The sequence below is a fragment of the Kogia breviceps genome, chromosome 14, assembly GCF_026419965.1.
Source record: "Kogia breviceps isolate mKogBre1 chromosome 14, mKogBre1 haplotype 1, whole genome shotgun sequence".
Lineage (NCBI taxonomy): Eukaryota > Metazoa > Chordata > Mammalia > Artiodactyla > Physeteridae > Kogia > Kogia breviceps.
In genome coordinates, this window is record NC_081323.1 from 84,538,549 (window position 1) to 84,565,603 (window position 27,055).

General features: G+C 48.6%; 2 protein-coding genes across 6 annotated transcripts; both read left to right on the forward strand.

Moving 5' to 3' along the window:
• Window positions 1-1,040: 1,040 nt before the first annotated feature.
• On the forward strand, window positions 1,041-1,550 carry LOC131740864 (deoxyuridine 5'-triphosphate nucleotidohydrolase, mitochondrial-like). Its single transcript, XM_059037209.2, has one exon. It carries the CDS (start codon window positions 1,041-1,043, stop codon window positions 1,533-1,535), a length of 495 nt encoding a protein of 164 aa, XP_058893192.1. The 3' UTR covers window positions 1,536-1,550.
• A 2,856-nt stretch (window positions 1,551-4,406) lies between these two features.
• Window positions 4,407-18,768, forward strand: LOC131740860 (paired immunoglobulin-like type 2 receptor alpha). 5 transcript variants are annotated; one of them, XM_059037195.2, is made up of 7 exons: window positions 4,409-4,589; window positions 4,866-5,255; window positions 10,066-10,260; window positions 13,752-13,782; window positions 14,818-14,867; window positions 15,096-15,127; window positions 15,297-15,630. In XM_059037195.2, exons 1-7 carry the CDS (start codon window positions 4,535-4,537, stop codon window positions 15,417-15,419), a joined length of 876 nt encoding a protein of 291 aa, XP_058893178.1. In that variant the 5' UTR covers window positions 4,409-4,534; the 3' UTR covers window positions 15,420-15,630. The 5 variants fall into 5 exon arrangements, with proteins under 5 accessions (XP_066868805.1, XP_058893178.1, XP_066868809.1 ...); XM_067012708.1 differs by lacking the exons at window positions 13,752-13,782; window positions 15,297-15,630 and adding an exon at window positions 18,346-18,768; XM_067012706.1 differs by lacking the exon at window positions 13,752-13,782 and having other exon boundaries at window positions 15,297-15,626.
• Window positions 18,769-27,055: the final 8,287 nt, after the last annotated feature.

A 27,055-nucleotide genomic window follows, 5' to 3' on the forward strand; every position in this document is an offset into this window, starting at 1 on the left:
GGACGGATGACTCCCCTTCCCCAAGCCTCGGGTTCCTCACCTGGAAAGTGGGGGTAGTAACAGTACCGCCCTTGGAGGGTCCCAGTGAGGACGGGATGAGGTAACACAGAGGCCCCTGCACACGGCCTGGAAAGCTACATGGATCATCACACAGACACCCATCCTTGAAAGATCTCTCCTTCTTCTATAAACGTCCAGTCAGCACTGACTGCCCCACTCACCGTGCCACGTGACAAGGACCCAAAGCCCCCTGAGCCAGTGTCCCAGTCAGTCCTCAAGCTTCTCCCTGTGTAGCAGGAAGACAACACAGAAAAGGGAAGCGTTGCTTGTTAACAGGGCCAGAGGGCTGTTGACCTTCATCACTGCGTGGGGAAGTGGTAGGGAGCTCGGGCTCTGGGCTCAGACCCAATGCCGCAGCGGACATTTACATGTGATGTGACCTCAGTTAAATCTCATAATCTCACTTGGGACCTGAGTTTCTTCCTGCATAAAAATAAGGATCAAACTAAACCCTGCCTACCTCTTGGGGTTGTTGGGAGAGTTAAGAGCTATTTTTAAACATAACCTGGATTTGGTAAATTGCTGCAGCCACTATGGAAAACAGTATGAGGGTTCCTCAAAAAACTAAAAATAACTACCATGTGATCCAGCAATTCCACTCATGGGTACATATCCATGAAAATACTAACTTGAAAAGATACATGCACCCCAATGTTCATAGCAGCAATATTCATAATAGCCAAGACATGGAAGCAACCCAAGTGGCTATCAACAGATGAACAGATAAAGAAGATGTGGGGTGTGTGTGTGTGTGTGTGTGTGTGTGTGTGTGTGTGTGTATAATGGAATATTACTCAGCCATGTAAAGAATGAAATTCTGCAGTTTGCAACAGTGTGGATAGACCTAGAGAGCATTACGCTCAATGAAATGTCAGACAGAGAAAGACAAATACTCTTGTGTTATCACTTATATGTGGAATCTTAAAAAAGACACAAACAAATGTATATGATAAAACACTATTAAGACACTCTGCCCTGTCATGCCCTGCTCTCAAGAGACACAAGTCATCTCCCCCAGCAAATGGGCCCGGCCTGCGGTGGAGGGCGGCATGCGGCTCCGCTTTGCCCGGCTTTCAGAGCACGCCACCACTCCGACCAAGGGGTCCAAGCGCGCCGCGGGCTGTGACCTGTACGGTGCCTGTGATGACACAGTACCACCTACGGGGAAAGGCCCTGTGAAACCCGACACTCAGATAGCTCCTCCTCCTGGGTGCTATGGGAGAGTAGCTCCACGTTTTGGCTTGGCTGCAAGACACTTCATAGATGTAGGAGCTGGTATCATAGATGAAGATTATAGAGGAAAGGTGGGTGTTGTACTGTTTAATTTTGGCAAAGAAAAGTTTGAAGTCAAAAAGGGTGATCGAATTGCCCAGCTCATTTGTGAACAGATATTTTACCCAGAAATAGAGGAAGTTCAAGTTTTAGATGACACTGAAAGGGGTTCAGGAGGTTTTGGTTCCACTGGAAATAATTAAGAATTATGCCAAAAACAGAAATGTACTTTTTCCTTGAAAATAAAGACTTTGCTTAAAAAATGTAAAAACATAATTAAGGGATTAAGAGATATAAACTAGGTATAAAATAGATAAGGAACAAAGATATAGATATGGCCTGGATTTGTTTTATTCAAGTATGGTGAGACACACAGACACAAAATTGGCTGTTAAGAAGGAAGCAGTTTATATTCACAAAACCATAAAAACAAGATGCGCAGCACTCCCCGCAGGGCCATGCGGGGAGGCACCAGGGTCAGCCAGGAGGCAGAGGGAGGGAGGGGGAAACATGGGCAGGAGCCTTTGCTGTAGGTTCTGTGAGAAAGACAAGGCAAGGGAGAGCAGGCAGGTTTAGGATCAGCCGGTATGAGTAATGTCTGCGGGCTCTGGGGATTAGGGGCTCTCCCTCGTTGCCTGGTACCTGGCCCTGGGAGGAATACGGCAGAAGAACATGGGCCTCCTGGAGCATAAGAGCCAGACGGAAGAGGTGGTGGGGAGTGTGGGCTCTGGACTGGTTGGTTTGCCTATGACAGGCGAGCTCCTGGGCACGTCCATTGCTCTTCTAAGAACTGGCAGCCCTGGGAGGGACAGTCTCTCCCTGGTCAGTGAGGCCCCAGATGTCAGAGCATCAAGAATACAGCAAATAAGAAAACACAGCCAACTCGAGTGCAAAGCACCCGACACACGGGGAGTGGGAGATGTCATCCCTGCCTGTTTCAACTTTGTGGGGCCTGGGTCTCCCTCTACTTGCTTCACATAGTGAAGCAAGCTGACAGTCTTCGCTTCCCAGCTGGACTCTAGTTCCTGGAGGGCTCACTGCACGCCTGAACCCAACCAGGGCAGGAGAAGCCTCCTCTGGGCCCCTCCCTGCCTGGAAAACAAGAGGAAGTAAACAGAGCGCCGATGTCAGCAGAGGCCCGCGCGCCGGGGACAGCCCATGGGAAAGAGCAGAGACCAAGACCTTGCCCTTCGTCCCTCCCCCTTCCCCGTGCTCTTTCTTTGCCTCCTGTGTCCTGCCTCGCCTCAGGGGCCACACTCACATTCCGCCTGCCTTTGTTTCCCCAGACCCTGGGAAGTGGCCAGCTGAATGAAGCACGATGAATGACCCCGCCCCCACGGATGGGCTGTGGAAGGAAGGGGAAGTGAGGGAGGTTAACGGGGGTGGTTGATGGGGGAGGGGCAACCTCGGGTAAGCGCCAAGCTCACGAGGCAGACAGACCTGAGTGCGGTCCAAATCCAGACCTGGAGGGAACCAGAGTCAGTGAGGTCAGCTCCCTGTGCACTGTGAAAGATGCTTGGGCTGAACTGGTAACAGGAGCTCATCCTCCGTTCCCCCAACAGGAATGGGAGAGTCTGGGACTCTCCATGACATTAAGGCTCTGGGCCTCAGTTTCTTCCTGGGTAAAATGGACATAAGGATACATCACCACAGGATGTCGTAAAGCTGAAACTGAGAAAACGCATGTTTAGGGCTTGACTCAGATATGAGGGTTCCATGAAAGTGCAGAATCTGTCCTCTGCGGCCTACAAGTGCAGGCACATAGAGGAAGCCAGAACCACTGGCTGGCCATGAGAAAACTGTGGGAAAAAACTATTAGGATTGGGACAAAAAACTGAGAAAAGGAAAAAGGAAGTTCAAATCATGTCCTCCCACCCCCATGGTCCATTCTGTGAACCAATGCCAATGTCATCCTGGGGAGTGGGTGAGCAGAGCCTCCATCCCAGCCAGCCCTGGGGGGCCACCAAAGTTCCCAGCCCCCAATCTCTCACCCCGCCCACCACCAGTCACAGGCGGGCAGGGCCTCCATCAGAGAGGGTCCCGGGGACTGTCACCAGGATGGCTCCTGACTGCTCTGACCTTCATCCCCTGTGTCCAGGGAAGGCTCTGGATGAGCCAGGGTTGCACAGCTGCAGATGGAACCCCCTGAGAGGCGTTATTCAGTACAGCCTCCGGGCTCACCCGCTAGAGCTCTGCACTCAGACGGTGAGGCCCAGAGATTCTGTGGTGCAGCCAGGAGGAAGCATCCAGAAGGGGCAGAGGGCTCTGTGGGCTCAGCAAGACTGGAGCTCAAGTCCTGGACCCGCCACCTCAGAGTCCTGGACGTGGGGCAGGGCGTGTCTGAGCCCCGGTGCCCTCGTTGCAGAGTGTGAGGACACAGGGCCCTGCAGACCCAGTCCTGCCTCTCCGGGTGGAGGTGTGGCCTCCAGAAGGCCCACCCTCGGGGTAGGTGGGAACCTGCGCTCACCCTCGCCTCCTCACCTCAGGGAGGGCGTGAGGCTGCACACACGGAGCAGAGCAGCGCGGGAGGGGCCTGGTGGGCCTTGGTTCTGCCTGGGGACTGAAGGGGGCACTGCAGTGTCGCCTACCTGGAGAGAGAGAGACCACTAGCATGCTGGGTGCCCCTGGTGCCTGGGCTGCGGGCGGAGGCTTGACCACCGGCAGCTCCCTCCTCCTCCTCCTCTCTAAGGGGCTGCAGCTGGGCAGGGACTCAGGGCCGTGGACCTCTCCCTGAAGGAGCCTGAACTGGTCCTGCTGTCGCCCCTTTCCCTGGGAGGAGAGAGACACTCAGAGAAGCAGAGAAAAGGAGAGAGACACACAGAGACTGACTCCTAAGGAGATGCCAAGGGGGTGGCAGAGGCAGGGAGCCGAGGGAGAGAGGAGAGGCCCCAGCTGGCCCAGGTCAGGACCAGCCCCTCAGTGTGCAGAGGGGGGCAGGGAGCCCTAGATCATGGTTCCCTTTGCACTGACCACAGAGAGGCCCTGTTGCAATACAGGAAAAGAAGCCAGATTGATAAAGGAAGTGCCAGTCATGGCAGGGGTGGGCGGGTTTGGGGAAGGCCCCTACCCTCCTCAGTCCTCTGAGGGAGCCTGGTCCTCGCTCTCCTGGTGCTGAGATTCCCCGCAGGCGGCCCCTCCACAGGCCTCCCCTCCGGCCTTGAAGGCTCTGCTTGTCTTCTCATCCTGGGAGGAGGGCAAGGCCATGGGTCTGGCCCTGCTGCTGCCCCTGCTGCTGCCCCTGGCATCTCCGCAGGCAGGTGAGAGGCCGGGACAGTCCCGCTCTGCCCAGGGCCGCAGGGACCACCCCCCCGGGGAGGGGCTACGGATGGGTGTCTGTAGAAGTGTCCCCTGGGGTAGCCGGCCAGGCCTCCCACCCCCAACCCCGCACCCTCCTCCCCGCCCCAAGCCTGGAGAGGGCCTCACCCAGGCCAGAGGGCCAGTCCTACCACCTGTCGCACATTCCCCCTGTAGGTGAGGGTGGCTGACGGTCTGGGGTCACCTTCAAAGTCTCTCCCTCTCCCTCCCTCCTCTAGGTCACTGGGCAGAACCCAGTCCAAACACTGACTATGGGATGAACCAACCGAAGGAACTCTCAGCCTCCATCGGTGGTTCCGTCCACATCCCCTTCTCCTTCTATTACCCCTGGCAATTAGCCAAGGTTCCCAACGTGAGAATATTCTGGAGATGGAAACACTTCCATGGGGAGTACATCTACAAAACGACCCCACTGTTCATCCATAAGGATTTCAAGGACCGGCTCCTCCTGCACTGGACACAGGGCAGGAAGAACGGCTCCCTCCAGATCTCGAAACTGCGGAAGGAGGATGAGGCTACGTACTTCTGCCAGGTGGCGCTGGACACGCTGAGAAGCGGCAAGAGGATGTGGCAGTCCATCCCCGGAACCACACTCACCATCATCCCCAGTGAGTCCAGCTGTCCTGCCTGAGGCTCCTAGAGGCCACTGGGGTCTTACCTCCCAAGCCTGGCCCAGGCCCCCTCTTCCTCTCTTCTCTCAAACTCCTGCCCCTGCCCCCTCCACTCCTCCCAGGCCTCTAGCAACCCCTCTCACCTTCACCTTCCCAGCCCTGGCTGGCCTCCCTGGCCCATCCTCCTCTCTGCCCTCCAGACCCAGCCCCTCCCTCATCCTCAGGCCTCCGCCCTCGGGGCTCCCAGCTATTCTCCTTCCTCGCTCCAAGCTGGGGCTGCACCCTCCCCTGCCCTCACCCCGTCCTCCAGGTGACTTGATGTCTTTGGGATGTGGCTGCCTCCCCTCTGTCGCGTGTCCGCGTGTGGAGGCTCAGCTACCCCATGTCTGTCTCCCCACGGCCAAGAGCTCAGCCCCCACACACAGTAGGTGTGCGGTGGCCACCCATGGTGGCCCGAGGCGTCCCGTGTCCCCCTCACCTGTTTCGCATCTCCTCTTCCCCCGCGTCCATCCCCTTTACCTCCTTGCCTCCCCCCCACCTCTCCCTGTGTGGTTCTGGTCACACTGTCCCCGTTGTCCACCCCCATCTTGCTCCTCTGTCCTGGTCATGACGAGGCAGCAGCAGCGGTAACGGCGGCTCCCGCTGACTGTGCCCTGCGTCCCGGCTGGACACCTTGGCAGCATCACCCAGCTGAACCCCGGCTAACCTTCCCCATGACCCCGGTAACAGTCGGCCCTGCTGCCATCCTCCTGTCACAGGAAGGGAGACCGAGGCTCGCACAGCAAACACCTGCCCGAAGTCACTCCTGGTGCAGGTGGGGTTTGACCCCAGTTTAACCCCAGAGCCTCCCTTCTTAACCATGAGCTGCTCGGCCTCACCTACTGACCTCATCATCTTGGTGTCGTGACCTCTTTTTAACCTAATAATGGACACGCGGCATTAACAGATCTCTGTCTGTCACTCAGTGGGGCGTCGGAACTTGCACCTCAGTGTATCTGACTCCAGAGCAGGGGGGAGGGGTTCTCTCTGACAGGCAATGGCAATAAGGGTGTTGTTGTCTGTAATTGTTTAGAAAACTAATAATTGACTAAGACAGTTTGCTCTTTATAATCACTTGTGCTGGCAGTTCTAAACAATGTCCATGATGGATTACTGCTCTTGGCCGGAAAGACACTCTCCCTGTCTCCCCTCTTGGAAAGCCACTGCCCCTTCTTTTTTTTTTTTTTTTTTTTTTTTGCGGTATGCGGGCCTCTCACTGTTGTGGCCTCTCCCGTTGCGGAGCACAGGCTCCGGACGCGCAGGCCTAGAGGCCATGGCTCACGGGCTTAGTTGCTCCGCGGCACGTGGGATCCTCCCGGACCGGGGCACGAACCCGCGTCCCCTGCATCGGCAGGCGGATTCTCAACCACTGCGCCACCAGGGAAGCCCCACTGCCCCTTCTTGACCACTATGCTCGTTTAAGAGCGAACAGGTAGTGACTAACAATCCGAATTAAGCAAGACAGGCTTGGATTACTATTTCCTGCACCTCCTCCATATTCCCTTAAATCAGGGGTCCGCAGCCTGTTAGGAACAGGGCCGCACAGCAGGAGGTGAGCGGCGGTTGAGCGAGCAAACTTCATCTGCCTCTCCCCATCGCTAGCATTACCGACTAAACCATCCCTTCCCGCTTCCGAGGAAACACTGTCTTCCACGAAATCGGTCCCTGGTGCCAAAAAGGTTGGGGACCGCTGCCTTAAATGACCTTTTCTGACAGATTTCTGGTCTCCTTAGATCCCTCTTCTTCCTTTTCTAATTCCCTAATTTCCTCTCCATTCTTTATTTTTATTATTAATGTACAACATTATCTTTTGAATGTTTACTTTTTATACTTTTCATTGTAAAAGTAAAGCATAAATTCTGGCCAAGATAGAGAGTTATATGCACGTTTACCTCCACTCCCTCCCAAAATCTACTAAAATGACAGCAAAGGGAATTTTTTTTTTTTTTTTTTTTTTTTTTTTTTTTGTGATATGCGGGCCTCTCACTGTTGTGGCCTCTCCTGTTGCGGGGCACAGGCTCCGGATGCGCAGGCTCAGCGGCCATGGCTCACGGGCCCAGCCGCTCCGCAGCATGTGGGATCTTCCCGGACCGGGGCACGAACCCGTATCCCCTGCATCGGCAGGCGGATTCTCAACCACTGCGCCATCAGGGAAGCCCAGCAAAGGGAATTTTTAAGACAAAAACCAACAAGGACAAAAAAATTGTGAGCTAGGAGGACAAAACCAAAATTTGGGACACTGGAAACAGATAGATGAATGTAACTGGCTCAGGAGATCAGAGTGGTTAAACACTAAGCCACCAGCGGGGACACCCAGAAGCAAGATGACTTACCCTGGAAAAAGGGTCAGGAATGGCAACCCCTAATATCCCTGAAGGTGCGTACGGAAGCAATCCAGATTATGATTGGAGATTAGCATAAGGTTTTTTTTTTGCTTTTGGCTGTGTTGGGTCTTTGTTGCTGCACGCAGGCTTTCTCTAGTTGTGGTGAGCGGGTTTCTCATTGCGGTGGCTTCTCTTGTGGAGCGCGGGCTGAAAGCGCACAGGCTTCAGTAGTTGCGGTGCGTGGGCTCAGTAGTTGTGGCGCATGGGCTTAGCTGCTCCGTGACATGTGGGTTCTTCCTGGACCAGGGATCGAACCCATGGACCCTGCATTGGCAGGCGGATTCTTAACCACTAGGCCACCAGGGAAGTCCCTAGCATAAGGTTTATGTTACTATTTAACAAAATGAATTAGAATTGCCTTATTTTCCATATTTCTATGTTCTGGAACCTTCTGTCTGGGAATTATCTACTCCTTAAATTTTCACAAGAATTCATCCATTAAAGCTTCTGAGCTTGAAATCTCTATGAAAGGTAGTTTTTTTTTTGTTTTTTTTTTTTTTTTTGCGGTACGCGGGCCTCCCGTTGCGGAGCACGGGCTCCGGACGCACAGGCTCAGCGGCCATGGCTCACGGGCCCAGCCGCTCCGTGGCGTGTGGGATCTTCCCGGACCAGGGCACGAACCCGCGTCCCCTGCATCGGCAGGCGGACTCTCAACCACTGCGCCACCAGGGAAGCCCTGAAAGGTAGTTCTTTAATACTGTTCTCAATTTCTTCTTTGTCTATCCATTAAGTTTACTATTTCTTAAATTAATTCTTTTAAATTTTTCTTTCTCTCATAAAATCATCCACTTCACAAAGGTTTTTAGATTTCTCAACTTATAATTGAGCACACATGCACTCATGATTTCAACAGACTCTTTGTCACTATTAGGTTTGCAAGAGTCTTGTCTGTTTTCTTATTTGTTTTTCCCTAAATAACCACTTCCTGAATTTTTTAGTCCTTCTGCTGTTCTGTTTCCTTAAAAATGTATCCTATCTAGGTTTTCATTACTTTCTATGAAAACTATGCATTTCCTTAGAAACGCCTCTCCGTTTTGGGTACTCTTTTCTTGGATACTGAATCTTTCATTCATTTAAAAAATATCTTCACATTTAAAATAATGAAAGTTTTGTTGTTGTTGTTTTGCGTTACGCGAACCTCGGGCCCAGCCGCTCCGTGGCATGTGGGATCCTCCTGCATCGGCAGGCAGACTCTCAACCACTGCACCACCAGGGAAGCCCTAAAATAATGAAAGTTTTTAATACTGTGAGTTCAACTTTGAATGTAGCTTTAGCTTTGTAGGGTTTTTAACATGCGTTCCTATCACTTTTATTTTATCTGACATGTTAGTATAATTAAGTAATTTTTCTTTGATTAAGTAATTTTTAAATTATAAAATCTTAGTTGAGGGATGGTATTTTCACTTTTATTATAATTTCTAATAAGAGTGGACAGTGAATTTGGTCCACACTAACCCGAAGACTTTATTGGAATTTGGGTTTTTTTCCTTTTGGCTGGGTATTCAGTAATCTTTTAATGGTCTGTTAAAAGAGGTGCAATCTGTTTGTAGGACTTAATAAGTTAACCTTAGAAACGCATTCCAATATACATTAGGTGCAGACGAATACTGTTTGATTCGACTTATAGGAGGTACTTAGAACAGTCATATTCACAGAGTCAGAAAGCAGATTGGTGGATGCCAGGCTCGGGGAAAGGTGATGGGGAGTTAGTATTTAAATGGGACAGAGTCTCAGTTTAGAAAGGTGAAAAATTCGGGAGCTGGATGGTGGTGAGAGTTGTACAACAGTGTGAATGTACTTAATGCCACTGAACTGTAGAGTTAAATATGATTAAAATAGTAACCTTGGGCTTCCCTGGTGGCGCAGTGATTGAGAATCCGCCTGCCGATGCAGGGGACGCGGGTTCGTGCCCCGGTCCGGGAAGATCCCACATGCCGCGGAGCGGCTGGGCCCGTGAGCCATGGCCGCTGAGCCTGCGCGTCCGGAGCCTGTGCCCCGCAACGGGAGAGGCCACAACAGTGAGAGGCCCGCGTACCGCAAAAAATAAATAAATAAATAAAATAGTAACCTTCATGTTACGTGTCTTTTACCACAATAAAAAACATTTTTTTAATCCTGTGATTTAGTTCACCTATGGGTGGGTGATCAAATGAGGTTCTGAGAGCACAGCACTGATCAGTGGTAGGGTCAGGATTTAAACAGAGTGATGAGGATTCAGAGCTTCCAGCACCTGCCCTTGTTAACTCCCCTCCCTGTGGGAGAGCTTCAGAGACTTGCTCCCTACCCGCCCCCATTCCCCAAACTAGGGAACAAGATGTGACAGCTTCACCCAGATACCCCCAGCCCTTTAGTGAAGAATTTGCATATTTCTCATGTCTTCCCAGCCACCAAGACAACCATTCAAAGCCCCACCACCGCCATCACCACCACAGCTGGCCTCAGGGTCACAGATGGCAAAAGGAGTTCAGAATTGTGGTCCCCAAGTATGGAAACTATAGTTGGGTTGTCATTGGCCGGCGCTATGCTCAAAATCGCGATTTTGGGATTGATCATGTACCTCAGGTGGAAGAGAAGCAAAGGTAAGTGGTCTGGGACCTCCAACCTCTCCCCAGCATTCCCAACTAGGTGTTTCTCAGAACCCTCCTGCAGCAGAATGATCCAGGTGCCCATTAAAAATGCAGATCCCCCATAAGACCATAGAAATGAAAACAAAACAAACAAACGAAAGAAAAAAACAAACAAAATGCAGATCCCTGATGGGCCTGAGGTCTGGGCTTGGGAATCTGCATTTTTAATGATCTGCTCAGGTGGTATTTGTGTGTCATCAAGTTTGGGAACCACCGCTCCAGACCAATCCCTCTTCATAAACCTGATCACTTTCCAGTTCTGGATGCTTGACTTAATCATTTCTCAGGCCTCGCTTTTGGTTCACGGGAGGGACGCTCTGCCCTGGGAAAAGGAAGGTGAGAGCAGAAGGGACAGGAAGGTGGCTCTGTTCAGCAAGCACTGGTTGGACACCTATTTCCCAGGGCCTGGCTTGTAAATGGAGATGCGAAAGTAAATAAAGCACAGGCCCTGCTTTCAAGGAACTGGGAGACAGGAGGATACGGGGAGGACAGTTGCCTCAAGGGCTAACTGACCCACTTAGGAAGAGCTAGGTTGGGAGGAAGGAGGGGTAATCAAGGAGGACTTCCCAGAGGAAGTGACTCCTGAAAAAAGTCTCAAAAAATAAGAAAGAATTAGCCAGGCAAGTGGTGAGGGTGCTGTAGAGGTCACTGTCCTTCCAGGGGAAGGAAACCATTCTGGGAACTCTAAGTAGCTCAGGGCTATGGAGGAGGCAGGAGATGAGAGAAGATGACCTTGGAAATCACACCCCAGAGCCTCTGATCCCAGAGGCAAAGTGAAGCAGCAAAGTGGCAACCTCAGCTTGGCCTTGCAGATACACAGTCTGCGGTAAAGGGGCAGGAGGTGGGCCAGCCTGGGGTCACTCTAATGCCGTGGCAGCGTGGATGGAGGGAGAGGGCCAGATCCTGGAAAGTTTAAGAGGGGAAACCAATAGGACTTGGTGATTGGATTGATAGAAGGATGAGGGAGCGGGGCTTAGTCCCATGTTTTCAACTTGGGTGAGTGAGGCCATGGTGAGCCCAAGTAAAATAGGGGGCATAGGAGGTCAAGGACCATGACTGGGAGAGAAGGATGATTCTTTTTTTTTTTTGCAGTACGCGGGCCTCTCACTGTTGTGGCCTCTCCCGTTGAGGAGCACAGGCTCCAGATGCGCAGGCTCAGTGGCCATGGCTCACGGGCCCAGCCGCTCCGCGGCATGTGGGATCTTCCCGGACCGGGGCACGAACCCGTGTCCCCTGCATTGGCAGGCGGATTCTCAATCACTGCGCCACCAGGGAAGCCCAAGGATGATTCTTGAGTTTGGAATGGTTTATATTTGTGTGGCATGTGAGTAGAGATGCCCATCAGAAATCTGGATGTATGCATTCACAGCTGAAAGAGACTACAGGGCTAAAGGCATTACTTATTTATGCCACAACACCCACCAAAATTGATTTGAAATAATTTTTTAAAAATTTGCAATGAGAGATGAGCCCTGTGAAATAGTAAAACTCAGAGGTTGAAAAGCATAGAATCCGGCATGCCTGCAGCCAAACCTGCTTCACACCCTGGCTGGGTAAACTCTGGCACTACGATACTACTGCTCTGAGCCTCAACTTACTCATAGGTAAAATGGGAATAAAAATAGTATTTCCCTGGGGTTGTCATGACAAACAAAAGGCATTTAGAATAGATCCTGGTGCAGAATAAGCACTATATGAGCATGAGGACTTATAATTAATAAGTTACAATAATTAAAATGATGTAATTCTGGCATATGATAGATAAACAGATGGAATAAAAGTGAAAAATCAAATACAAGCAGGATGAAAACAGATCCAGATATATGAGGGAATTTAGTAGGTTAAAAGGAAGCATTTCTAATCTAGGGGGAAGGATGAATAGTTCAATACATGGTCCTGGAACAATGGAGTAGCAGCTGAGAAAGAATAATGTTATCTCCCTACCTCATAATTTGCACCAAAATTGAAGATATAAATGAGGAAAAAATAACCCTAGTACTAGCAGAAAGCATGTGAAACTATTTTACAACCATGGATTGAAGATGACCAGCCTAAGTATGAAAAAGTCATGAATAAAAATGTTTATAAATTCAATTGCATACAAATTGTTTTTTAATTCTGCAGAGCAAAAACCACAGTGGTTGTGTCCTGGGAGTGAGGATGAGGGTCAGAGACAAAGAGAAAATGTGACGTAGTCACTAAGGAAATGCAAGATGGTATTTGAGGACCAACTCAGATGAGAAGCCATAAATCTGTACAAGCATCATTGCACGGGATTATGTTTCCCCCCAGCAGTGTTCAAGCATGCAGGTTTAGAAACACTTAGGAATTACTGGTTAGAAGTTGTGTTCAGCTGCTAGCACCAAAGTCCAGAAGGAACAGTAAGTTAAATAACACAGAGTTTACTTTTTCCCCCCTCATATAAAAGGATGTAGAGCCAGAGAGCAGAAGCTACCACCTATAAGCACTCAGGCTTCTACCTTTCTGCTCACTGTCCTGGATCCTGGCTTCTATCCTAAAGGTTACCTCATAGTTCAAGATGGCTGCTAGAACTCCAGCCATTATTTCTGAATCCAATCAGGGATAAAGGAGGAAAGGACAAAAAGACAATTCCCCAGCTGTCTGTCCTCCTTTTAAAGAGCATCTGTGAAGTCCTACCCACAACTTCCCTTTATATCATATTGGCAAGATTTAGGTCCCACATATGTCCCACATCTACCTGTAGGGGGGCATGCTGCCACTCCAAATAAAATCAAGGTTCTGTAACTGAATAAGAAGAAGCAAACGGATATTGGGATAAGCAAATAGCATTCCCTGCCTTAGGACACATCCAGGATTGAAGATGTGTCAGAAAGTGTGGCAGAAGGACAGGGGAACACAGGAGGTCAAGGAGCCAGTGAGAGGGCAGAGATGGAGAGTAGAGGACTCAGCAGGGAGCCTGGATAACCTGAAGGAAAGTGGATCATCAAGAGACAAGAGTTAATGAGGTTAAGCACAGGTACAGAGGGATGATAACAAGAGAGCTGGAAGGAAAGACCGTAGCAGCATAAAAATGATACTAGCATTTACTAGGTCAGAGGTCTCAGCTCGAGTAATTAAAAAAAAAAAAAAGGCCCAGGGTGTGGCTGAGTGGAGCAGAGGTCACTGGAGTTGGGGGAAGTGGGCAAGTCCAATGTATTCAGAAGGTGAAGGGGCGCAGGGTGCAGGGAAGAGCCGCTCTCCTGATGGGTGTTGAGGACAAGGCAGGACAGGCGTGGGCAGCCTCAGGGTGCCTGCTGGGTGCAGGCTCAGAGTCCCAGGCCCTTCCCAGGCGGGATTCAGCCGAGCTACTTCGCTGCTCTGGTCTCTCCAAGGATGAGCTCAGAGTGGGACGGGCCAGAGAAGGCAGTCAGGAGACAGGCCTCCATGGATGACACACTGACACACTGTTGGTCCCCCTACATGTCTGCAGACTAAAGCCAGAACCCCAGCCAGGTGAGCGCTTCTCCTCCAAGGGCGGGGAGAGGGGTGCTGTTTTGTGAAGCAGGAAGTTTCCTTCTGAGAACAGCACTAGGGAGCCTTTCACAGCCCCTCCCCTCCTGGACTCTCCATCCACACCCTCCCAAGTCCCCTAACAGGCCAGGCTCTCCACTTCCGGAGGCTCCAGCTCTTTAAAAAATCGAGAGCAGTGGACCAGCACTTTCTCTGACTCTTTCCCGGAACATCTCCCTCTGTCTTTCTCTGGCTCCCCTATCCTCCTTCATCCCCAGTTCTCGGCCTTTTCCTCTGTTCATCCTGGTTTCTCTCCACCTCATCCTTCCTGAACACACCTACCACCTCCACGTTCTGTCCTCTTTCTTGCCCCTCATCCAGTCTGTCCTTTTCCCCTGTGACACGGGACCTCCAGCTGCTCCGCCCTCTGTCTTTCCGCAGAGCAACTTCCCGCCTGGCTTCCAGCCTGGCTCCCTCTCCTCGGGCCCCAGCTCCTCTTCCTTTCCTGAGCTCTTACCCTCCTCATGGCCCACCTCTTTCCTTTCTCCATCTTTCCTTCCACTTCCAGGCTTTTCCTTCTCTCAGCCCCTCCCTCTTTTCTCTCCCTCCTGACTCTTGACAGCTGCCCTCCTCGGACCCCTCCCCATGGCGATGGCGTCTCCTCTAGGGACCAAGGCCTGAGCACCGCCCAGGGGACCTGAGATGAGCTTCCTGGTCCTCATGCTCCAGTTGTAACTGAGGCGCTGCGGCAGAGAGAACAGAAGCTCCCCCTCCTGCTTCTCCTCCCTGTGCCCCTGCAGTAAAGCCGCTTCTCCGGAACCAGCCACCTCAGTCAGCACTCAGGGACAGGGCTGCACCGCAAAAGAGCCCTCACCCCGTCCAGGTGGCCTCCTGCTGAGAGCCTCCAACCTCTGCCTGCATCTTCCGCGTGTGTCCAGGCAGGTCACAGAGTCGCCACCGAGAGAACCAGCCCGATGCAGGTGGTAACTCTTTTCTGCCCAGCCTCTGACACATCGCCCCCCTCCTGTTCCCACACAGGGGATCCTTCCAAAACCCGGAGGAGAAATACGAGAACGTTGGGAATAAAGGTAGGTCCTGCCGCCATCATCCCCGCTCTCCACCTGGGCCGTCCTTCCCCACATACACCCCCTCCCTACACACGTGCCCTCAGCATCCTCCTCTCTCCCCCGCCTCCCCCACCCTCCCCCAGACCCTGTTCCTGACCTAAAGATGACCTCACTACTGGAGCCCCCTGCCCACTTCTCTACCCTTGCTGCCAGGCCACCTAACCCTGGCACATCTTGATTTTTTTCTAGGACAACATACAGGCCCCAAGCTGGACACCAAGGTAAGCAGCTCAGATTAGGGCCTGAAAGAATTAAAGGGATGTTTGGAGAAGGTGGGGTGGAAGAACAGAGGGACTGTGGTTTGGGCAGGGCATCAGCTGTGGGGCTGCGGCGCTGAGATGGCACAGCTCCCCCTCTGCTGCCTGGCCCCCCCCCTCCATTCTCCCCCAGGATGACGGCATCGTCTATGCCTCCCTCGCCCTCTCCAGCTTGACCTCACCAGCAGCGCCTCCCCACCCGCCTCCCCAACAGGGCCCCCAGGAAGAGACCCTATACACTGTCTTAAAGACCTAAGGAGTGGGACTGAGTGAGGACCTGCTTAGAGTCAGCTGCACACAGGGATCTCAGTTTCTCATAATCACCCTGGACAGACACAGACGACTCAGAAGCCAGCAGGTGTTGAAGGCCACCAAGGACCTGAGAGACACACAGCCACCTGCTCCAGTTCCGTCTTCAACCTCCTAGCCCTTGACCACAAAAATAAAAGTTCCTGTAAAATTTGCCTGAATGCATCTAAGGAGAAAGCTGACATCACCTTCAACTTCTGTCCTTCTTGCCATAAATTAACCATAATAGATAGCTCACACCCAAGATCCCTCCCCTAGTACTTTTGGTCAGTGACTGCCTCAGGCCAGGGACCAATAAATCCCCAAACACGGGTAAGTCAGTCCGGAAGCGAACTTTAACCATTCTACTTTGCTTAGGAAGATAACTAGCATGTATCGTGTTAGTGCCTTACGTGCATCACCTAATTCCAGCATCATCAACCACCCTATATGGCACTGGAGGTACCATCTGACGCAGGATTAACAAGACCCAGAATGGTTACAATGCTTTTCCCAAGGCCATGTAGCTAATAGGAGGCTGAGGCAAGATTTGAACGGAGACCTGCCCTTCTCGATGTCCTTCTCCCAGGACTCTGGTGTCGTCACCTTCCCAGTTCCCCATACTGACAGGCCTCCTACCAGAAAGCACCATGGGCCACAGTGACACGGAGGAGGAGGGAGAGAAGAAAAAGCAAGCAAGTGCTTGAGAGGAACCAAACCAACTAAACCCGTAACCTGGTTTATTAACATAAACTGCACGACTCTGACCTTAGCCAACAACCTCACAGCCCATGAGCAACCCAGCGTTGATCAGCTTCTTGGGGGCGCTCTGAGAGGCTCTGCCTCCTGCCCCCACAGAAGGGATGAGAGGGCAGGGAGCAGGCGCGGCCCAGCTACTCCTCGCAGGCGGCCGCGGCGAGCCCCCCTGCGCCGTCGCTGCGCCGTGGCGCCTCCCTCTGCCCCAGCTCTGCTCCAACGTCCTCCACGAGTTGCTCCAGGCCCAGCTCACTGGAGGCTCCATCGTCACAGAGGACACTTCCAGCCTCCTGAGGCCGTGGCTCCTGGGGTGCAGGCCCTTCTTTCCCCACCATGGGACAGGCCCCGGGAGGAGCTGGTGGGCTCAGGACCTCTGGCACTAATCTAGCTTCTTTTTCCTCAGATGAGCTGCTTACTGGGGCCTTGCTTTGGGGAGCTTTAAATTTTTTCTTAGGGCCTAAATGAAAAAGTGACAAAACTGAGAGTCTTTAAGTTTTACATGTCAAATTCCTAAATTTCTAATTCCAAAACAATGTCCGGAAAAGATGACGTATTTCAATAGACAGAAAATGGGCTTTGGAGTCAGAAAGACCTGGATTTAAGCCACATGCTAGACACTGGTCTGAAGGAAATTTTAAAACCTTTGAACCTCAGTCTCCTTACCTTTAAAATGGCAAATATCCAATCATAGAGATAATGAAAGAAGTAAAGGGAAATAAAGGGAACAATCATAGAACTATGTATCTAGACAGCCCACAGAAACGTCAATAAATGTTAGTTCCCGCCTCCTCACCATTCTCCTGTCCCTGGAACAAATAAAATCAATAACCATTATGTTTCTATAATATGTGCTGCATTCATATAAAATGCTCAATTAAGACCACAAAAAGCAGAAAAAGAGTGTAAGACAAAAACAGGAACAAAGAACAAGGGCAAAAAAAACAGTAAGGAATGTTGTACACATTAATCTAACTATACTGATAATCACTTTGAACGCCAATCACTTTGGTCTAAGAGAACCAATTAAAAGCTAAAGACTGTCAAAGTCGATCAACAAAACATTGCCCACCTATATGTCGTCTACAAGAAACCCACGTTAAAGATAAAGACGCATACATGGGACTTCCCTGGTGGCACAGTGGTTAAGAACCCACCTGCCACTGCAGGGGACACATGTTCAAGCCCTGGTCAGGGAAGATCTCACATGCCGTGGAGCAGCTAAGCCCTTGCGCCACAACTACTGAGTCTTTGCTCTAGAGCCCGTGAGCCACAACTACTGAAGACCATGCACTCTAGCTCCTTGTGAGTCACTTTTCACATAATTGTCTAGAAATTTGTCTATTCTGTTTAAATAGTGAAATGCATTGTCACAGACATAACTTTTCATATCTGCACAAGCTCTAGTTATGTCTCCTTTTTCATTCCTGGTATCGGCCCACTCATGCTTTCTCTCTTAATAAATCTTGTTAAAAGTTCATTAATTGTCTGAGTCTTTTCTTTCTTTTAATATTTATTTATTTATTTGGCTGCATTGGGTCTTAGTTGCACTATCTTCATCACAGCATGTGGGATCTTTCGTTGTGGACTGCAGGCTCTGCATTGCTGCACGTGGGCTCCTCTCTAGTTGCGGTGCTCGGGTTCTACAGCGCTCAAGCTTAGTTGCCCCGTGGCATGTGGGATCTTAGTTCCCCCACCAGGACTGAACCAGTGTCCCCTGCATTGGAAGGTGGATTCTTAACCACTGGACCACCAAGGAAGTCCTGAGTCTTTTAAAGAGTCAAATTTTGGCTTTTTCTATGCTTTCTACTTCGTTTGTTTTCTATGAAATTACTCATTTTATCTTTATTATTGATTTCTTTCCATTTTGTTTGGATTATTTTGCTCTTCTTTTTCTAACTTTTTGAAACAGATATATAGCTCAGTCCATTTCAGCCTTTTTTTCTTTTCAAATAGAAGCATTAAGGCTATAAAATTTCCTACATCCTGCTTTAATTGCATTCCCCAAGTAACTATGTGTTCAGAATGTTATCTCATATCCATTTTTATTTCTTCTTTCATCCATACGTTTTTAGAACTGTGTTTCTTGATTTCCCCAAATGACTTTTTCTCGTTTATCTTTTTGTTATTGTTTTCTGCAGGGGAAGTAGAGTTATTTGAAAGCAACAAGGCCATTCTTGCAAGAAGGCAGAGGTGCTACCATTGTTATTTTTTTTTCTTTTATTTGAAGACATAAACTTCTGCTTCATGAAGAATAGTTGCTACCTTCAAATAAATATGGTGGTGACTCAGACAACAGGCTGATGAGTGACAGCCTGATACAGGTAGGACAGAACTGCTGGGTCCTACGTCGGTGACTGGAAATCTCCTTCCCCTTAGAAAGTGAAGGAAACACAAACCACTGATAGATTCTTCTTTCACTACCCACAGGTCCTCTATTTCAAGAGGTCCTGGCCTGACAGCAACATCCCTCGGTCCCTGGGACCCTACTCTGCCTCTAAATCTGCCTCCAAGTTCTCAGAATCTCCCTCGCTCTTGGACTTTTTCCTCCAGGAGCTCTCAGACCTGACCCATCTTCTGTACTAGCCTCCAACCCTGGGCGATGGGGAGGGATTTTTGAGCCTCCACGAGCCCCCAGACCTTCACCTACCACCTAAGGGGTCCTGCTTAGGCCAACTGTGCCCTGGGAGGCTACCTGGAAGCATCCTTGTGACCAGAGACCACCAAGAGGGCAGACCCATGACCCACAGTGGAGATCTGCTTTGGGTCCTGCTCTGAAGCCCAGGGTCCCTGGGGATGTCCAGGATCTGGAAATGGCACATACCTGCTATCCTTCCCCCTGCTCTGGTGCAAGTGCAGCTGATTACTCTAACAAAGTAGTTGGTTTTTTGGAGAATATGAAGAAAGCAAAGGACCACAGTAGATTTCATGGGGTATTTCCAAGGAATTTGATAACAAGTTAATTAGAAAACACCAAAACTGACATACAAGAGGAGAGAAAGAACAGAGCATGCAAGAGATGCTGGTAAACGTCCAAGGTCTAACATACTGGTAATTGGAATTTCAGAAGAAAAGAGTGAAAAAAATGCAGAAGAAATATTTGAAGAGACAATGTCTAAAGTTTTCCAAAATCAATTAAAAAAAATCAACCCACAGATCCAAGAAGCTCAGAAAACTCCAAGAACACACACACCCACACCCACACCCATAAACACATCATATTTAAACCAAAGAACACCAAAGAGAAAAATTCAAGGCAACCAGAGAAAAAATATGGCATCTCATACAAAGAGGAACAAAGATAAGAATTACAACAGGCTTCGGGTCATAAGTTAGAAGAAAATAAAATGACATCTCTGAAGTACTGAAAGAAAAACTACCAATCCAGAATACTATACCCAGTAAAACTAACTATCAAAAATGGTGACAAGGGACTTCCCTGGTGGCGCAGTGGTTAAGAATCCGTCCGCCAATGCAGGGGACACAGGTTTGAGCCCTGGTCTGGGAAGATCCCACATGCTGCCAAGCAACTAAGCCCATGTGCCACAACCACTGAGCCTGCGCTCTAGAGCCACAAGCCACAACTACTGAAGCCCGCATGCCTAGAGCCTGTGTTCCGCAACAAACAGAAGCCACCGCAATGAGAAGCCCACACACCACAACGAAAGGTAGCCCCCGCTTGCCGCAACTAGAGAAAGCCTGTGCTCAGCAACAAAGACCCAACGCAGCCAATAAATAAATAAATTTATTTATTTATTTATTTTTAAAATGGTGACAAAAATGACTTTTTCTGACAAACCAATGATGGTGAGGATGTGGAGTAACTGGAGTTCTCAAACATTGCTGATGGGAATGCAAAATGGTACAGCCACTCTGGAAACAGTTTGACAGTTTCTTATAAAATTAATATACACCAAATATCCTTCAAATACAACAACCCCAGTATAAACAAACTGGTACATCCTTACAATGGAATACTACTCAGCAATAAAAAGGAACAAATTACTTTTACATTTAACAACATGGATGAATCTTAAATACATTAAGCTAAGTGAGAGAAGCCAAACTCAGAAGGCTACAAACTCTATGATCTATTTTTATATGACATTCTGGAAAAGGTAAAGCTATTTTAAAAGGAAACATCAATGATTACCAGAGGGAGGTGACTACAAAGGATCATGAGGGAATTTTTAGGGTCATGAAAACATTTTGTATCTTGATTGCATTTGTGGTTATGCAATTACATGTCCATCAAAATGCATAGTTATAACACTAAAAAGTAAATTTCACTGTATGTAAATTATACCTCAGTAAGTCCAAAGTTTTTAAATGACAAAAATACTTTTAATATTTTTAAATGCATTGATAGGACTTCCCTCATGGTTCAGTGGTTAAGAATCCACCTGCCAATGAGGGGGATGGTTTCAAGCCCTGGTCCAGGAAGATCCCACATGCTGCAGAGCAACTAAGCCCATGAGCCACAACGACTGAGCCTGTGTGCCACAACTACTGAATCCCCCACGCCTAGAGCCGGTGCTCTGCAACAAGAGAAGCCACTGCAATGAGAAGCCCATGCACTGCAACAAAGAGTAGCCCTCGCTCGCCACAACTAGAGAAAGCCCACACAAAGCAATGAAGACCCAACGCAGACAAAAATTAATTAATTAATTTAAAAAAACCATTCTGGGCTTCCCTGGTGGCTCAGTGGTTAAGAATCCGCCTGCCAATGCAGGGGACACAGGCTCGAGCCCTGGTCCGGGAAGATCCCACATGCTGCGGAGCAACTAAGCCCATGCGCCACAACTACTGAGCCCACGTGCCACAACTACTGAAGCCCGCGCACCTAGAGCCCATGCTCTGCAACAACAAAAGCCACCATAATGAGAAGTCCATGCACCACAATAAAGAGTAGCCCCCGCTCGCCACAACTAGAGAAAGCCCGCGTGCAGCAATGAAGACCCAATGCAGCCAAAAATAAATAAATAAATAAATTTATTTTTTAAAAACCCCACCTTCTATCTACTTTAAATAAATAAATAAATGCATTGATAATCTGTCAAATTTTAAAGGAATTATCAGAGGGCAAAATCTAAATGAAACTGGGAACTCAGAGAGTAATACACGAAAGACTGCTTTCCCCTTGAGGGCATTTGCCAAGCTCAAGAACCTTGAGATTTGGTGTTGAGGAAGCCAAGAGCAGGATACAGACCCCAAAGTCTTTGACAGTGTGGTGAGTCTAATAGGCAATTGCCCGCTTGGCATAAAGTCAGGGTCTCAAAGTTCTACACCCTCATATTGTGTGACCTGGAGACCACCACCCCACACTCAAGCGAGGATTTCAGAGAATTTGACTGTCTTTGACCTTGGTTCAGAACAGACAGAGAAAACTCTTTCTGGAGAATTTATTCCCACAAGCCAGCCCTTCGGTAGATGTGCAGTCCAAATTCACAGAACCATTGGTCTGAAAAAATCTCAACCTGTGTTAATTTAACACACTCTAGGAAGTTATTAGCCTAGATTTTTGGCAGAAGCAAAAATTTTCTTTGGAGAAGCCCACTATGAGATGGGATTCTTCTATGCCTATTTGGTAACCTCTGAATTCAGTACCAAATTAATAGAAAATTCAATACCAGATTAATGAGCAAGGGATCTTATTTGGGTCACGTTTAAATTAACCATAAGGTGTTGCTATTAATAGGGGTAACTAACCCAGAGCCAAACATGCTTATGATTTAGATCCATTAACTGTCCCTTACAGTCTCTGTGGCCTTCAAACCAGCTTTCCCATTTGTTACTTTTTGGCCATCTTTCCAACTTCTTCTTTTAGTTTTTTGCTATTGTTAGCAGCTTTGACTTGAATTTGTCATTCCAATATCTAATATTAAATTAACTCCCTTTAAAATTATTTTTCCCCAGCTTTAGTGAGGTAAAACTAACAAAAATTGTATATATTTAGGTTGTACAGCGTGATTTTTTAAGGTGTACAACATGATGGTTTAATATATATATACATCGTGAAATGATTACCATGATCAAGCTAATTAACACATTCATCACCTCACATAGTTGTTACCTTTTCTTGTGTATGTGGCAAGAACACCTAAGGTCTACTCAGCAAATTTCAGGTATACAATACAGTGTTGAGTATAATCACCATGCTGTACATTAGATCCCCAGAACTTGTAACGGAACGTTTGTACCCTTTGATCAACATCTCCTCATTTCCCCCACTCCCCAGCCCTTGGCAACCATTTTATCCTCTGGTTCTATGAGTTCAACTTTTTTAGATTCCACATACAAATGAGATCATACAGCATTTGCCTTTCTGTGTCTGGCTTATTTCCCTTAGAAAATGTCCTCCAGGTTCACCCATGCTGCCCCAAAATGGCAGGATTTTCTTTTTTAAGGCTGAATAATATTCCTCTGTGTGTATACATATGTGTATCTCACATTTTCTTTATCCATTCATCCATTAATGAACACTTATGTTGTTTCCATATCTTGGCTATTGTGGATAATGCTACAGTGAACATGGGAGTACAGATATCTCTTTAACATACTGAGTTCATTTCATTTGGATACCCAGAAGTGGGACTGGGATCATATGGTAATGGTAATTACCATGGTAATTCTATTTTTAATTTTTTGAGGAAACTCCATACTGTTTTCTATAATGGTTATACCAATTTACATTCCCACTAACAGTCAGTACACATAGGTTCCCTTTTCTCCTCAATCTCGCCATCACCTGTTATCACTTATCTTTTTGATAATAGCCATCCTAAACAGGTGTGAAGTGGTATCTCATTGTGGTTTGGATTTGCATTTCCCCCGATGATGAGTGATGCTGAGCACATTTTCATATACCTGTTGGCCATTTGTACATCTTCTTTGGAAAAATGTCTATTCATGTCCTTTGACAATATTTAAATTGGGTTGCTTCTTTGCAATTGAGTTGTATGAATTCCTTATATATTTTAGACATTAACCAATTATACAGTTTGCAAGTATTTTCTCCCATTCTGTAGGTTACCTTTTCACTTTATTTCCTTTGCTGTGAAGAAGCTTTTTAGTTTGAGGCAGTCCCACCCGTTTTTGCATTTGCTGCCTTTGCTTTTGGTGTCATATCCAAAAGAATCACAACCAAGACCAATGTCAAAGAGCTTTTTCCCTATGTTTTCCTCTAAGAGTCTATTGCTTCAGGTCTTACATTTAAGTCTTCAGTCTGTTCTAAATTAATTTTTGTTTATGGCATACGGGTCTAATTTTATTCTTTTGCATGTGGATAACTAGTTTTTCCCGACACTACATGGTAATTCACAAAATTGAATACTACGCATGTGAAAGTGAATGAATTACAGCTACACCCACAATAAATGGGTAAATCACCCCTCTTCTGCAGGTGAGCCTCAGTGCAGATGCAGTTTTCTGGTAAGGTGGCTTGAAGCAGAGAGCTGGGACAATGGTCTTTGCTTTCTCTGTGAAGTAAGTGCTGCCCCCTTCCGGAAGTGAAGAGGGAATGATGTGATGTGATTGACAGGTGCTTTGGGCAATGGGAGAAGGCATAAAAGATTGCATTTAAGAATGTATATAACAACAACAAGAAGAAGAATGTATATAACAAAACACAGGAATTCCCTGGCGGTCCAGTGGTTAGGACTTGGCAATTTCACTGTCGGGGCCTGGGTTTGATCCCTGGTCAGGGAACTAAGATCCCACAAGACATGTAGCGCAGCCAAAGGGGGGAAAAGAAAAGGAATGTATATAACAAAACAGAAACAGACTCACAGATATAGAGAACAAAGTAGTGGTTAGCAGTGAGGGAAGGGAAGAGGGAAGGGGCAAAATAGGGGTATGGGATTAAGAGATCCAAACTGCTATGTATAAAATAAATAAGCAACAAGGATGTATTGTACAGCACAGAGAAATACAGCCACTTGTAATAACTTTAAATGGAGTACAATCTATAAAAATATTTTATCACTATGTTGTATACCTGAAACTAATATAATATTATAAATCAACTATACTTCAATTTTAAAAATCAAAAAATAAAAATAGAACCTAGGATAACCACCCCACCCCCAGAAAAAGAAGGGGAACTTTTAGCATCACCAATCCGGGCACTAACCCATTGTGGTAGTGCGCTGCAACAGAAAAAAACGGCCCCAAATTCTTTGCAGCTCCTTCTATCGAGATGGAGAGGCTATTTCCTCATCCCTGAACCTGGGCTGGCCTGCTTTGGTCAACAGAATGTGATGTAAGTGATATTGTGCAATTTCTGGGCCTAGACCTCAAGTGGCCTTGCAGCTTCTGCTCTCAAGGGGCACAGTGGGGAGAGGACATTTCCAGAAATAATGACCAACACCAGGTATCACCTAATGCTAAGTGAACAATATAGAGAAGGCATAGCTAGAGTTTTAAATAAGGCTGGCAAATTCAGGGGAGGTTTTCTGTAGGAGGTGAGAAAGCTGAGCCTGGGTGTTTGAGATGGTGGAGAAAAGCAAGAGGATGAGGAGTGGAGGGGGAGCGGGCTCAAAGGCCCGAGAGGAGGGTGTGGGTGTCTGAAAGGCAGTAGGCAGTCAGCCAAACTGGAGCAGAGAGCTGTTCTTGGAGAGAACTGGGCAAGAAAGCCTGGGTTATTCTGCAGCCAATGTCTGCCAATGACTTGTGAGTAGAGGAAGCTGATCACATAGGTCCAGTTTTCCTAAGAGTTTTCACAAAAAAGAAGTTTGAAAGACACAATCACTCTGGGTCCAACCTCCTAATACCTTAAGCACTTTTTCCCTGTTGTCAGCCCTCTCCCCACGCTGTTGTCCTCACTCCCTGTCTCTAAGGGATCATTTCCATCAGTGTTTGTATCCAGTCACAACTCATCTTGTAAACAGCTGAAAACACAGAACAGCTTAGGCACGAAAGAAGTTGATTAGCCCAGGTGACTCATGAGTTAGCAGCGGATCTGGCTTCCCGGGCTCACACCTGTCATCTGGTCTGTTTCTCTTCACTGCCCACTTCTGCCCCCTACCGTTCAGCTTCATTCTCTCATTCTCAGTCCCTCTTTGGTGGCCCCAGCAGCAGCGGGCTCTTCCAACAAGGGGGCAAGATGACCCATCCTCCCATGTCAGTCTTGCAGGAAAGAACGAAACTTTTCCCTTAGCTCCAGCAAAACCCCTAAGATTACTAAGACTGGACTAGCATAGGTGACACCCGTCCATCCTGGAGACAATCAGTGTGGCCAAAGGGATGTGTTGCTCTGGGTGACCAGCCCTCCGTCAGGGGCAGGATACCCATGTTCTAGAAAGTAAGTCGAGACTGGAACTTTTATCTGTATAACTTGAGAGTGTACAGCTCTAAATAACCCGTCCCCCTCCTCTCTCGTCCTCCGTGCAGCCCCGAAGCCAGTGGATCTACACACCACGCATCAGTTGGGTTCTCTGATGGCTGTGGACACTGCTCGGGGCATAGTGCGGCACTGGCCTGCACAGCTGGCCCCTGCGCGCCCTCCACACACCAGTGGCCTCATTACCACTGGTGGCCCATGAAGTGGGGGGGGGGCTGGTTGGGGGCCCCCACACCGTGGTGGTGCCTGGGCACCCACTTCACCACCTTTCTTCTATCTTTGTGCAACGACGGGCAGGGATCTGGGCAGCCGTGGCTGCACTGCTGGCCTGGGAGCCCTGAACTCTGGTGGTCATCGAACTGGCCAATACCGGCTACAAGTCCATGTACAGCAGCAACTGGTTCACCCTCCAGGAGAACCGGCTCCTCTGAGCTGCCTTTGCTGACCATGTGGCCTTCGTGGACCCCTGGGAAATGACCTCCAGCCTGGCCCTGCCCGACAGCATCCACCCGGAGAGGCTCATCGTCCACAAGGTGGACTTCCTCCTTTCTTTCCTCTCCCCGAGTACTTCTGTCCATCCTGGGGCTGTGTGAACGGACGGCCCAGGCTCGGGGACCCAGTTGTGAAGAGGACCACAGCCACAACAGGACTTCTGGGATAAGGGCAGGTGCCATCAAGCTCTCTCACCTGGAATACCGCAATGGCTTTCGGTCTAGTCCAGCCCATTCGCCCCACTCCAACCCCTTCTCCACTCAGAACAAGAGTGCTTATTTTAAAACATAAATGTTTGCATCAGTATAAAGCCAACGCCTTCTATCTCAGAACAAATCCAAACCCCTCACCATGGTTACCAAGGCCCTGCAAGATGGCGCTGCGTAACTCTGTCGGCTCATTTATTGTCACTCTTCCCCAGCGCTCTGCAACCCAACCCCGAGGTCCTCTTGCTGCTCAAGTAGGTCAAGCCTGCCTCGGGGCCTTTATACCTGCTGTTCCAGGGCCTGGAAGGCCCCTCTCCCAGGCCTCCATGTGACCAGCTTTTTCTCATTCAGTTCTCTCATCAAACATCACCTCGGAGGCTTTTCCTGACCACTCTCCCACCCCAGTACTTTATACCCTTCTCACCCTGCTTTTTCTGCATATCAGTAACCAGAACCCATAATTATTTGGTTTACTACTATTATTATTTACCTGTCTCCTTGAGTTTGTCTGGCTTGCTCACTGCTGTATCCCCGTGACCTCGAGCCGTGCTTGAGACATTGCAGGTGTGTTAAGCAGCATTCATTGAACGAATTGATAACTTAAAGTCAGATGACTAGAATGATACCTGTCTGCCCTGCACCTTCTCTCAGCAAGCTGCCTCCTCTGACAAACAGGCGATGTATCGCCAAAGTGTCCCCTTGTTGCACTTGCTGGATTGTATCTGCATGATTATCACTATGAACGCTTCACATTTACATTTAGGGCGGTATGATTTTTTTCTTTTTTACTGGAGAATAGTTGAAGGGCAGTAC

What these genes read in the sequence shown, in the direction of transcription:
- LOC131740864 (XM_059037209.2), top strand. Translation starts at nt 1,041, where the DNA reads ATGCCCTGCTCTCAAGAGACACAAGTCATCTCCCCCAGCAAATGGGCC.
- LOC131740860 (XM_059037195.2), top strand. Translation starts at nt 4,535, where the DNA reads ATGGGTCTGGCCCTGCTGCTGCCCCTGCTGCTGCCCCTGGCATCTCCG. An exon ending in CGAGAACGTTGGGAATAAAG is followed by an intron (nt 14,868 to 15,095) that starts GTAGGTCCTGCC and finishes ATTTTTTTCTAG; the next exon opens with GACAACATACAGGCCCCAAG. An exon ending in GCCCCAAGCTGGACACCAAG is followed by an intron (nt 15,128 to 15,296) that starts GTAAGCAGCTCA and finishes ATTCTCCCCCAG; the next exon opens with GATGACGGCATCGTCTATGC.